A 12,622-nucleotide genomic window follows, 5' to 3' on the forward strand; every position below is an offset into this window, starting at 1 on the left:
CAGTAGTAATAGTGGCAGTAGTAGTAGCAGTAGTAATAGTAATGGTAGTAGTAGTAGTAGTTGTTGTTGTAGTAGTAGTAGTAGCAGTGGCAGTAGTAGTAGTAGTAGTAGCAGCAGCAGTAGTAGTGGTAGTAGTCGTTTTATTTTATAAACCGTACATGGAACAAATATTATCATCATACAGTTGTTTCATGTGTTCATGGGGTTATAGCTATTCTGTATTTCTAATAAATTGTATTAGATTTTATCAAGTTGATACTACACTACAATACTGCCTAATTACTACTTTCAATGCTGAAGTAATTTACTTGCTGGCGATACAGTTTTAAAAAACGTTAAAGAAAGAATCGTTTCTTTTATTTGAAAAATTATAAAGAGGTGAAGGTTGGTTCAATTCTTTCGTTGTCCCGAGACTTTTAGGCTACAAACCAGACTAAGATCATTATTACAACTACTATTATTATCACAGTTGTTGGTGTGACTGTTATTGATGCTATAATTTAAATGAAAGTAGCAAAGAATATACGACGACGATGATGACGACGATGATGAATATTTCATCTGGCATCACTGCAACGATTATCATAACGGAAGGACATCGCTAGGAAGCTACAAACGTACCTGCCACCTCTTGAGTGCGCGCTGCTTTTGTTAATTATAAATTCATTCCGTAGTTTTGTTTTAATTTAAAAAAAATTAAACTTTATTAATTTTAAGCGTTTTTAATAAATAAATATTAATTTGTATTTATATTTATAAAAAATGAAAATAAAACAAAAACAAAATAATTTATCAATCAAAACACCTTAGTTAAAACGTTATAAACTCTTGAAATAGTTTAAAATTGACTCTGACGGCATGGGAGCTTAAGCGAAAGGCGAGCTTGACATCGTTAGTTTCTCGTGCTTGGTGGGTCTTTCGGGGCTCGCCTACCCTCAGAAAATATAAGAAAATATCTTTCGTCTATACCGTGTTCTTTCGTCGTCAATGTTCTTTATTGTTATTATGTTTTAATGATAGTATCTTGATAGTGATAGTATCATGGTGATAGTATATGATATAGTATAGTATATATGTAGTATGATGATAGTATAATGATAGTATCTTGATAATGATAGTATATGATATAGTATAGTATATATATAGTATGATGATAGTATAATGATAGTATCTTGATAATGATAGTATCTTGTTGCGGTTGATTTTGTTACGGTCTAACATACACAGAACATAATGTACGAAACGTGAAATACAAAACATGAGATACAAAACGTGAGATACAAAACATGAAATACAAAACATGAAATACAATACATAAAACAGATACATACTATGTTGTTTTTCGAAACTTCGAAACAGTACTTAAATGCAATCATCAATATTTAATTATAGGATATGTCATTCATGAAACACACACACACAAACACACATTAGAGAGAAGATGAGAGAGAGAGAAAGAGAGAGAGAGAGAGAGAGAAAGCAATTGTACGTTTGACACCACATGCAAATATAGAAATAAGAACTATGTAATAGCATCAATTAGTTTTCGGTAATCCAGACATTGCGTGTCTTACACATAAACGCTCGTGTGGTTGATGACGGGTGAATGAACGACATCAAACTAATCTGGAAATAATTAGAGGTGTTTTTGGTGTCTGGTTACATCGAGCTAATCTCAACAGAACAATGTGTGTATGGTGGTGTATTGATTAATTAATGTTTTGTAACATGTGAGTTGTGTGGTATTGATAAGTTATAATGAGGCGTGCAAAAAATAATTAATATTCAATAAATAAATTTTTATAAATAAATAATCAAATAATCACGATTAACTAAATAGCGATAATTACATTGTCCATGTTCATAAACTTTATTTCGAGTAACTCTTTTAAACGTTGGTTAGTCATTGTTTACAATTTTAACCTTTCAACCCCAAAATTTTACCTCTTGGTGGTGACAATTACTTCCACCACAAACACCACTACCAATGCCACCATCACCACCACCATCATCATCATCATCATCACCACCAATATTATTCCCTCTCAGAATCATCAGCCACCTCAAGAACGACCAAACGACGTTGTTCATCTTTCCTAACTTCAAATTCATCTCTTGGCCGTTGTAAAAGTTATGTGAGTTGTTTAAGAAAGCCGGACAGGAGCGAGATAGCATGCAGAATAACATCTGCGTCGTGATGCTGACTATTTTGTGCTTCAAAAGTCCTTTCGTCCATTTTCGATCGTTATTTGGGCGTTTCATACGTTCTAGTATTATCAAATTTCTGAAAACTGAACCTGAAAATATACTGTTTAATTCTTCGAGTGTTAATCCGGTTGACGTCTTTGCTGCTGCTGCTGCCGCTACTACTACTGCCGCTGCTGTTGGTGATGTCGTCGTTGTAGTGCTGTTGTTTGAAGTATTAGGGCATTTTGTTGTTGTACTTTGTGTAGTTCTCGTGTTGTTGGTAGAGAAGCTATTGTCAGCGTTGAAATGTTGAGCTGTGGTTGTTTCATTGAATAAGTTTGACGAGTTTTTCGTTGAAGTTTTTGCGATTTTTTTGAGGTCTGTTAGAGTTTTTTTCGTAGTACAATTACTCTTAAAATTGCTAGAGTTGTCTGAAGTATTATTGCTTGCATTGTTGTTGTAACTCTTCTTCTCTAAAAATGTATCACTAATCAAACAATTTTGAAAAAAATCTTGATCAGTAAAGATAATTTCCCGGAAACATTCAAAAAATTCAAGACATAGTTGTTTGTAATCGTCATTTAGTAGCATCATTTCCGGTCTATCTAATGACGTCATCCACGCGTCATCTTCGTTTGATAAAATTGTCGCTGTTGTTGTTGATGATGTTGCTGTATTTCGTCGCAAATTGTCGTTGTTGGTGGTGAAATAGTTAATGTTATTGGTGCTGTAGCTGTTGTTGTTGATGTTAAAGTGACTGATATAATAATCTTGGCTATTATCACAATAATCATTATCACAATAAGCATTGTCGTTACTATAACCGTTGTAGTTGTTGAGGCAACTTTGGCTATTATGGATGTTATTGTTGATGTTATTGTTGGTGTTGATGTTATTGTTGAGGTTGATGTTATTTTTGGTGTTGATTTTATTGTTGATGTTGAGGTTGATGTTGTTGTTGCTACTGCTGCTGTTGTAAGAGCAATTCAAGGGTCGAAATTGTTTTTCTGCCCTTTTCGATAACAAATCGAAACCAAGTTTTTTGCAGTTCTCGATGTGGACAGAGAGTGGTGAAGAGGGAAAGTTCTTGCAGTCTGTCATTTTTCTCGGCCAGCTATTCTGATACCTAGTTGTTGTTTGGGTGACGATGATGATGATGGTAATGATGACGATGATGATGATGAGGAGGAAGATGACGATGGTGGTAATGATGATAATAGTGGCGACTAACATAATGATGTTAATTTTCGGAGGTGAGTGTAAACTCTCAAGCAACTTGTTGTCATTTTAGATGCCGAAACATTACATACAAGACATCACAACATTAATCTGAACATGGAAATCCAGAACCTTACAATTGTAAACATATAGGAAACATAAAATACCCGAAAACATACCCAAAAACACCACAGAAATCCACACACAACACTCACCTAAAAGCCAGTGTAACCGCGACATCTATCTCATTAAACAACCTCAGTACGACTTCATCTCGGCCAGCAGCAGCAAAGCTACTACAGCCATCATTACTATTACTCATAATTTTATTATTATTATTAAATATGGCACATTTATTATTTCTATTGTTATTATTATTGGCTTCGCCAATTCTCTCGCTCTCAATTTTGTTATCCCTATTAAAAATGCCATAATTGTTATAGCTAAGATGATGATGACGACGATGATAATGATTATTATTGTGATGATCATTATTATTATGATTATTATTATTATTATTATCTTCTTGGTCATCTACGAGTCTAGCGACATTTCGATCAAATCTTTTCTCGGACAAGACGGAGATGACTAAGTTTCTAAATCTCGACCTCAATTTTCTAGCAGACAGGAATCCTGAATTATTTATATTATTATTTATATTATTATTATTATTATTATTAGTAGTAGTAGTAGTAGTAGTAGTAGTAGTAGTAGTAGTAGTAGTAGCAGCAGCATTAGTATGCCAGTAGTATTATAAGTAAAAATATTAGTAGTCTTAGTACTAAATAGCGATAAATGCTGACAAACTTCATTCCATACAAACAAAAAAAAACTTTACAGCCAACAAACATCAGACCAAACCAACCTGAAGCCGTGATAAACTCAACCCAGAGTGACATAGACCTCTTTCGACCGTCGCCAAGTTTCATCGCGGCTGTCCCTGGAAATTCAGGGCTAAAATTGTCCAACTCGACCACGCTGAAGGCCCCCGTAGGATTTAGGTAGAGGAATATTTCGAATTTCTTCGCGGAGAGCACGCGAATACCGCTTTGAGTTAAGAATGAGTACGGGAGTGAGCAGTGGTTAGTGTCAAGTGAGGGGTACGGCTGAAAGTTGTTAATGTCATTGTTGTTGATGTTGTTGTTGTTGCTGTTGTTACAAGGTTTTTTGTAAAATTTGTTTACGTCATTATCATCGTAATTGTCATCATTATCAGCACCGCTATCACAGAGATCATTATTAATAAAATCGGAAAAAGCTCTATTGATGTTATTATTATTATTGTTGTTGTTTTTGTTGATGGTGTATTTTTCCAGAAACTCTTTTGGAAGATGTTGGCAGTAAATGCCCTTGAAACGTGGCTCTTTCTTCTCCACGGAGTTTAAAATTTCTGTAACTAGCGGCAGACACTTTGTGACGTTTCTCATGACGTCATATCTCCGAGGTAGAACTGAATTTAAATAAAAGTCATCTAGGAATTTGTCCATGTTTGATTTCCTGCTTGTCTGTTTGTCTCTTTCCGTATATGTATGTGTATTGTTGCTTTTTATAACTTGCTTATTGATGAATTAACTAAAGAGTTGATGGATAAAATGATTGATTGATTAATTGATTGATTAAATGATTGATTGATTAAATGATTATCACATAAGGAATTCGTTGATAAATAAAATTAATTTTAAAAACAATATCAAACTAGCTAGTTCAAACCTTATAATATTTTGAAAAACAATTAAATTTAGTTTTCCAAACAAACTGTTAGCCAAAGAGGCACGTCAAAGTTTTATTTATATGTTTGTGATTGTATTTGTATACAAGTGCATGCACATACATACTTTTTAAATGTATATATATATGTGTGTGTGAGAGAGAGTGCGTGTGAGTGAGTAGGTATATAATATTAATATGTGAATGTATGTGTATTGTATATATATATATATATATATATATATATATATATATATATATATAAACACAGAAGTAACAAGACAGAAAATGATGAAAAGAATGTATCAGAAAAATAAAAAGAATGAGAGATTGTTTGTTTACACACATACATGCACAAACGTCCGTGTAACTGGTCTGAGTATTCATTTTTCATTGCGCTAATTGGAAATTGTCATTTCAGTTGACTCAGTTTAAAATATTTGAAGTTTGCCAGATATCATACATGTATGCACCTATGTGTGAATGTATGTGTGTATGTATGTATGCATGTATGTATGTATATTGTGTGTATATATCTGTTTGGATGCGTCAATCATCCAATCAGTTGTTCATTCAATCAATCATTCCCTCGATCAATCAGCAAATCAAATGCACTTATTCATTTAGTGTTTATTTGCTACTTCAATAAATAAAAGGAGCAAAGAAATGTATTTATACATTTATTCACACATCCACTCGTTCATTCACACATCCACTCATTCATTCACACACCCAACCATTTCAATAAGTACACACAACACACACACACAGGATCGCGCACACAGACACAACCATACAAGGCTGGATTTGTGTGGAATGTAGAACCTGGGAAAGAAAAGAACTGAGTTCTCTAGCTGCTAATATTGATAATTATTAATATTATATTATTATTATAATTAATATTATATAATTAATGGCGGACAGCCCTAACTAAGTACTGAAACTATGAATTAATAATATTATTGCCCAATACTAATTAATTACGAATTAATAACTAAAACAAAACGTCTTGAGAAGAACATGATCTATTTTATCCATTTTATTCTACTACAAGGTCGTCATCATCAATATATTTTATTTTCATTTGCACTGAAGAAACATTAATAATAATTCCAACATTAATAATAATAATTTCAAAATAAATAATAATTATAATCATAATAATTCCAACATCATTAATAATTTTAACATTAATAATAACTTTAATCATAATAATAGTAATTGTGAAAATAATTAAAAAATTTCCTATCATATGCGTACATTGAAATCATCCCAGGCTAAATTATTTTTATCTTCTTGCATATTTTCTTACTTTATATTATAAAATTTAAATCAGCATTAATAAGAAAAAAACTAACGAATAAACGTTATAATTATATATATATATATATATAATTAAATTATATATAATTAGTCTACAATCACTTTACATTTGCATACACAAACACACACAGACACACATACATACATAAATACACAAGCACATGTACACATTCATGCACGCACACTAGCGTATATACACATACATATATTACACACAATTATTTATATACAAAGTGTGTATATGCATTACTTATACAAAAACGCACATATATATATATATTTATAATATATATATATATATATATACTTGTATACAAATAACCAACAAATATATATAATACTCTCATATACAAATATTATATAAACACTCATGCTTACATTTTAACAAGATATTGAATTGTTAACAATAAAAATATAGGCAATCAACGAATTAAAACTACCAATACACACACAGACACACAATCACAAAATCACACATACAAATACACACACATCAACCTATAGCTTATAAAATATACTTCAAGATGCAATTAGTGAAAACCCAATTTTGATAGTTCAAAAGATTTATTAGATTAGCCAAAAGGAGACCGTATCAATGAAAATGTTAAACCTTAAAAAATTAAATCTTTCCAAAAAACACATTAGTTTTAAATAATATAATTATTATAGCACAACAAAAAGAGAATTTTTTCCAAAACAACAATCTTTTGTCACTAGCATCTCAAAAAAAAATAATAAAAATTCGATATTTTTAAAAAAGAGGGATAGTAACTTTCATTCATTTATATCATCCATCTTAAAAAATAATTATTAATATTTTCATTTATTTTATTTAAATTCTCTCTCTCTCTCTATCTCTCCTGAACTATCTTTTTTTATTTTTACTTTTTCTTCCTCATGTCAACTCATCAACTAAGTAATAACGGCTTACATCAATCAATCAACTCCATGGAACTCTACCCCTGACTGATTGATCTGGAGAAAAAAATTAATTGAAGATTAATAAATTAAAAGTTTTAATTGAAATGAAATAAACAGAACTAGGTACGAAAAAATGCTATCAAATTACTGTTAAAAACAAAGATTAAAGATTGAATCTTATCACTCACTACATACACACTACAGACACACACACACACACAAGCACAGATGAAAGAAATCAACCCATACCTAAACAAACGTCAACAACAAACAACACCACAAGACCTAGATGAGGTCAGCAACGTTCATGGGCATCTCATCAATCTGGGTATTGTAGAAGGTCTCTATGTCCTTCAGAGTCCTCCTATCCTCTGATGTCATGAAGTTTATCGCAACCCCCTTCCTACCGAACCGACCGCCTCGCCCAATTCTAAATTTTTGTAAAGTTATGACAAAATATATATACACACACATTGAAAATGATGTTCAAATGCAAGCAGCGGCACTTTTATAAGATTTCAATAACAAATAAAAAAGAAGCTGAAAAACAATTGTATGACCCAACTGTCACACCAACCAACCTATGAATATAATTCTCCCTATTTGTTGGCAGGTCATAATTGATGACCAACGACACTTGCTGTACGTCGATGCCCCTAGCCAGAAGGTCAGTAGTGATGAGGACACGACTCGACCCGGATCTGAACTCCCTCATGATCACGTCCCTCTGACCTTGGTCCATGTCTCCGTGCTGTGAGTGGGTTGAAAAGTTCAAGGTTATTTTCATTTGTGACAGAAATTAATGAAAGATCAATTGCATAAAATAATGTCTCACCAGTCAATCAATCATTTATAAATCAAGCTGAAATAATCAAATAGAGTTGAAAATTGTCAGTAACTAAAGTAGTAATACTACTACTACTACTAACAATAGCAGAGACTGTAAAATCTCTACTGTGCATCTTCTCCGTCAGCCACTCGACCTTACGCCTGGTGTTGCAGAAGATGACAGCTTGTGTTATGGTCAGTGTCTCGTACAGGTCACACAGAGTATCAAGCTTCCATTCCTTTGTTAGTTGTATAGTTTAGGAATGGTTTATAGGCGTTGTTGTTGAATGCGTGTGTGTTTTGTTTGCATGTTCTGCTATGTGTATGCTTGTACCAATTACTTATTGAATGTGCAAGCACTGATTAGCTTACATATTCACCCAAGTTTGGCTTGTATGTGTATCATTTCCTTCTAGTTTGACGGCCACGTGTGATATCACGATACAATATGTATCACATCACAATGGTGCTTTAAAGAAGGTGCATACATGTGCATTGAAATAATATCTTGATATAAAACCTTGACATCAGCAGTAAAGAAAAAATGTGTACATACATAATTCAGAGTACATCACAAGACAATTTTGAATTCAAAATGAAGTGAAACATTGTACCAATTACTTCTTGAATATGCAGGCACTGACAAGCCCATTGTATATTCACCCAAGTTTGGTTTATGTGAGAATGTGTATTATCTACTTCTTATTTTTTCAAACCAAATTTGTCATGTACGCTGGCAAGTTACATTACTTACCACCATTTTAAAACAAAATGGTTCTTTGAAAGAAGATATATTATGAATAAATTATCAATGTATGATTTTTCATATCAGGATACTTATTTCATGATGATCTACTAAAGATTTATTATCATTGTCTTATAATTTTAAACAAAAATAGAAGGCCAGCCAAAACAGCCAACAGCAACATTGAGCCAACCTCTTGCTCGACTTCAATGTAGAACTGCCTGATACCCTCCAAAGTTAGCTCCTCCTTCCTCACTAGAATCCTGACCGGATTCCTCATGAAGCGCTTGGTGACTTCAAGCACATCTTCAGGCATGGTGGCTGATAGCAAGATCACCTGTGATGGATGGGATGATAACATAAGAAGATCAGATAACATGCCTCATCAAACTCAGGCAACATTTCTCATTTTGATAACAGCAAATGCAAATGAACAAATAAAAAAGGAGGTAACTAATAGAAATGAATCAGTTGAAAGACTGACTTGAATATTTTCATTGAGAGTCCTAAACACATCGTAGATTTGGTCTTTGAACCCACGTGACAGCATCTCATCTGCCTCATCCAGAATGAAGATGCGAATGAATCTGGTGTCTGGGAACGCACACAAATGTGTAAGCAAATCAATGCACATTCTTTTTTGTTCACGTGTGTGTGATTTCACATGAGTGCACATCATAACTACTAGCACACATGTTGGCATTTTTGTCTTTTACAAAGAGAGGGTAGATAAAAAATATAAATAAATTGTTTTCACATGATTTAAATTGAAAAAAAAAACTGCAAAAATTACTTAGCGCCTTCCTGTTGATCATGTCAAAAACTCTACCGGGAGTACCGACGACTATCTGGATGCCGTTTGACAGCCTGTGCAGATCCTCTCGTACGTTGGTGCCCCCGATGCAGGCGTGGCACTGGGCTTCCATGTAATCACCCAGGGCTATCACCACTTTTTGAATCTAATACAAGAAATGTGTGTATGTGATGTTAACAGTGCTGAAAGGTTAACTAATTGGAAAATGGTAGGTGAAAACTGATAAAATACTGTTTCAACAAATGAATTATAGTAAGGACGACTAAATAAGAATGTTATCATTTACGTTGTTAGGTAGATTTATTTGCATATTCATCAAATTGCCTCAGTCCTATCGATCCATAAGGTTGTAATGCACACAGTTGTAGCATAAACATTAGGATCATCATCAGCAATTATAATATAAACAATCTCAAAGATAATTACACCAATTAATTTGTATCACAATGGGAACAACCACAGCAAAATAATTATGAACAAACAACTAATTAATTATAATTAATTGGTTCTTAACAGTTGATTAATAATTATTAATCATCAAAGAACCTGTTGAGCCAGTTCTCTGGTTGGAGCTAGGACAAGGGCCTGACACTCCTTGAGGGCTGGATCAAGTTGTTGAAGGATGGTCACTGCAAAAGTTGCTGTCTTGCCTGTTCCCGATTGAGCCTGAGCAATGACATCATGACCCTGGACGCATGGCATGATTGCCCTCTGTTGAATGGCCGAGGGCTTCTCAAAACCATAGGCGTAGATGCCTCTCAGGAGTTCCTCACGTAAGTTCATGTCGTCAAAATTCTCCATTATTTCCTCCCAGTTGCTCTGTTGGGTTGTGTGTTTCCTTTTCCATTTTATTGATCTAAAAATACTTCAAGATAATTATGAACAAATGAGAATTCAAGACAAGTAATAAAAATCCTATTATAGTAACAACTCCAATCAATGTCATTGACTTTTTGATTGACAATAATGGTAAGAAATCAATAGCTAGCTATTTTTACATTCAACTCAATCATAATTAAATATTTTTAGCCATTTGACCATTCTTATATAAAAAAGTTCCTTTATGGACATAATCCCAATCCCCCCCTAACCTCAATCATCCCATCAGGCTGCATTCCAGGGGGTCCACTATAGTCATTGCTGCTGTTGTTATGATCAGACCTGGCGCGGTCTTCTGACCTGTTGCTGTAATCACGCTCTTTGCTACCACGAGTTGGAGCTCCAGCGGAATCACGTGCTCTGCTACGAACAAATTAGAAACTTAGATTGGCAAAATGGCATCACTCATGCCACCAAGGGTTTAGAGAGCGGTACTAGGTAATCGAAAAATGGTAAACAAAGAGTTAAAAAATATCTAGGTAAATTTTGCATTGTCCTCCCCTTTTTTTATAACCCGTTCTTGTCTTGTTGTAATATAATAAATTAATGATGCTTTAAAGCACAGTTATTAATTTTTCGTCCTTTTTAAAAATATTATTTATTAGTAAATTTATTTTATTCGTTTTTCATTTAAAGAATTTATAATTTATGAATGCAGGCCAAAAATCATTTTTATTAGTTCATGAATTTATTGATTATAAAATTAATTTGATTGATTGATCATGATTTATTTTAATGTAAAATAGATTAGCAATTAAAAATATCGAATGCAAGCTGTTTTTGAAATATTTATTGAAAATTATTTTGAAATGAATATTGTTTGAAAAAATATCTTTATTATTATTATATAATGTTTGGTTTCGGCCAATCAATTGATAATCTATTTGAATCTACTTGATCTGAATTTTAATCTACTTGTACCAACACAAGTCTTTTGAAACAATATGGCGACTGACAACTTGGTGATTTGACAGATGTCATTAACTCGCAACAACTCGATCGTGGCTGAAATATAATTTAGTAAGCACGTTCACAAATTAACTTTTGAGAACGTAGTAGAAATCACGTGGGCGAAGCAAATCTCATGAAAAATTGACAATTTTACCACAAAAACATCTTTGGGGCGATGAAAATTTGTTTCTATTGAAGCTGTAAAACCAAAAAAGCCATCGGCCATTAAAATAAATTAAAAATAATTGGTCAAATAAAGAACAAAATGGTGAGAAACGCCATTTTTTATTTCTATCTGGGAAAAGCACGCTTAGAACAAAATTAACGCAACTGCCAGCTTATTTTGTAAAATTTAATAATCAAATTAACTGGAAAATAACTTTAAATAAAATTAATAATAAAATCAATAAAATAAATTAGAAATTTGATTAAAGAAACCTTTTATAATTTTCAGATTCACTATATGACATGATATCTCGAAGAATAACTTTCTGTAAAAAGAAATAGAATACTTCCGTCGAACCGACAACAGTGATATCAGTGCGCTTTGTTTTATGATGTATTATTGCGCTTTCAGACAAAGAGAACCAAACAAGTAAAGGTTTTTGGATTCCAATATTTTAATTGTTTTTTATCAAATTTTTTAGGTTTATTCATTTAAATAATTATACTTTTTGTAGATTTTATAATTTTATAAAAAATTTAAGAATTAAGCATATCAATCAATTTATTCATATTGTATAATTGTAACATTATTGTTAAAAATAATAAATAATTGAACCACAAACCAAATACAAAATAATGCCATACAAACAATACAATACATCACAAACAATACAATACAACACAAACAATACAATACAAACAACCCAAAGGATTTAAATTCCCCCTAAGGCAGGGGTAGGCAAACTTTTTGCTGTGAGAACCGAATTGAGAACTATTTGACCTTTGAAGGGCCGCATATGTACTTAAATAGCAAATATTTTCAACCCGGGAAAGAATTTTTTTGAGATTTGTGGCTCCTTTTTTGGTCATAATGTCTGACTGAC

At 32.6% G+C, this 12,622-nt stretch overlaps 3 protein-coding genes across 3 annotated transcripts in view; 1 reads left to right on the forward strand and 2 right to left on the reverse strand.

The window, feature by feature from the left end:
• HELRODRAFT_173624 (hypothetical protein) overlaps positions 1-211 on the forward strand; it is a gene marked incomplete at both ends in the record, with an annotated part of 2,848 nt that extends 2,637 nt beyond the window's left edge. The window contains one exon of the mRNA XM_009020236.1: positions 185-211. Within this exon, the coding sequence (XP_009018484.1) occupies positions 185-211 (27 nt within the window). The remainder of the gene's footprint in view (positions 1-184) is intronic.
• Positions 212-3,934: 3,723 nt separating this feature from the next.
• Positions 3,935-4,880, reverse strand: HELRODRAFT_122790 (hypothetical protein; the record flags this gene model as incomplete). Its single annotated transcript, XM_009020237.1, has 3 exons — positions 3,935-4,038; positions 4,271-4,452; positions 4,726-4,880. Coding segments are annotated over 3 exons (441 nt in total), but the record flags the coding sequence as incomplete, so codon positions are not given.
• A 1,257-nt stretch (positions 4,881-6,137) lies between these two features.
• Positions 6,138-12,157, reverse strand: HELRODRAFT_185641 (hypothetical protein). Its single transcript, XM_009020238.1, has 10 exons — positions 12,012-12,157; positions 10,835-10,985; positions 10,290-10,562; positions 9,723-9,888; positions 9,414-9,523; positions 9,123-9,266; positions 8,286-8,423; positions 7,938-8,107; positions 7,606-7,786; positions 6,138-7,410 (listed from the first exon to the last, which is right to left on the reverse strand). Exons 1-9 carry the CDS (start codon positions 12,041-12,043, stop codon positions 7,642-7,644), a joined length of 1,329 nt encoding a protein of 442 aa, XP_009018486.1. The 5' UTR covers positions 12,044-12,157; the 3' UTR covers positions 6,138-7,410; positions 7,606-7,641.
• Between the last annotated feature and the right edge of the window lie 465 nt (positions 12,158-12,622).

This window comes from Helobdella robusta (genome assembly GCF_000326865.2).
Source record: "Helobdella robusta unplaced genomic scaffold HELROscaffold_27, whole genome shotgun sequence".
Classification (NCBI taxonomy): Eukaryota; Metazoa; Annelida; class Clitellata; order Rhynchobdellida; family Glossiphoniidae; genus Helobdella; species Helobdella robusta.

Coding starts and splice junctions, on each gene's coding strand:
- HELRODRAFT_185641 (XM_009020238.1), bottom strand. CDS start 12,043: ATGTCATATAGTGAATCTGAAAATTATAAAAG. Junction 10,986..12,011: donor GAATCTGAAAATTATAAAAG/GTTTCTTTAATC, acceptor ATTTGTTCGTAG/CAGAGCACGTGATTCCGCTG. Junction 9,889..10,289: donor CCAGAGAACTGGCTCAACAG/GTTCTTTGATGA, acceptor TTCTTGTATTAG/ATTCAAAAAGTGGTGATAGC.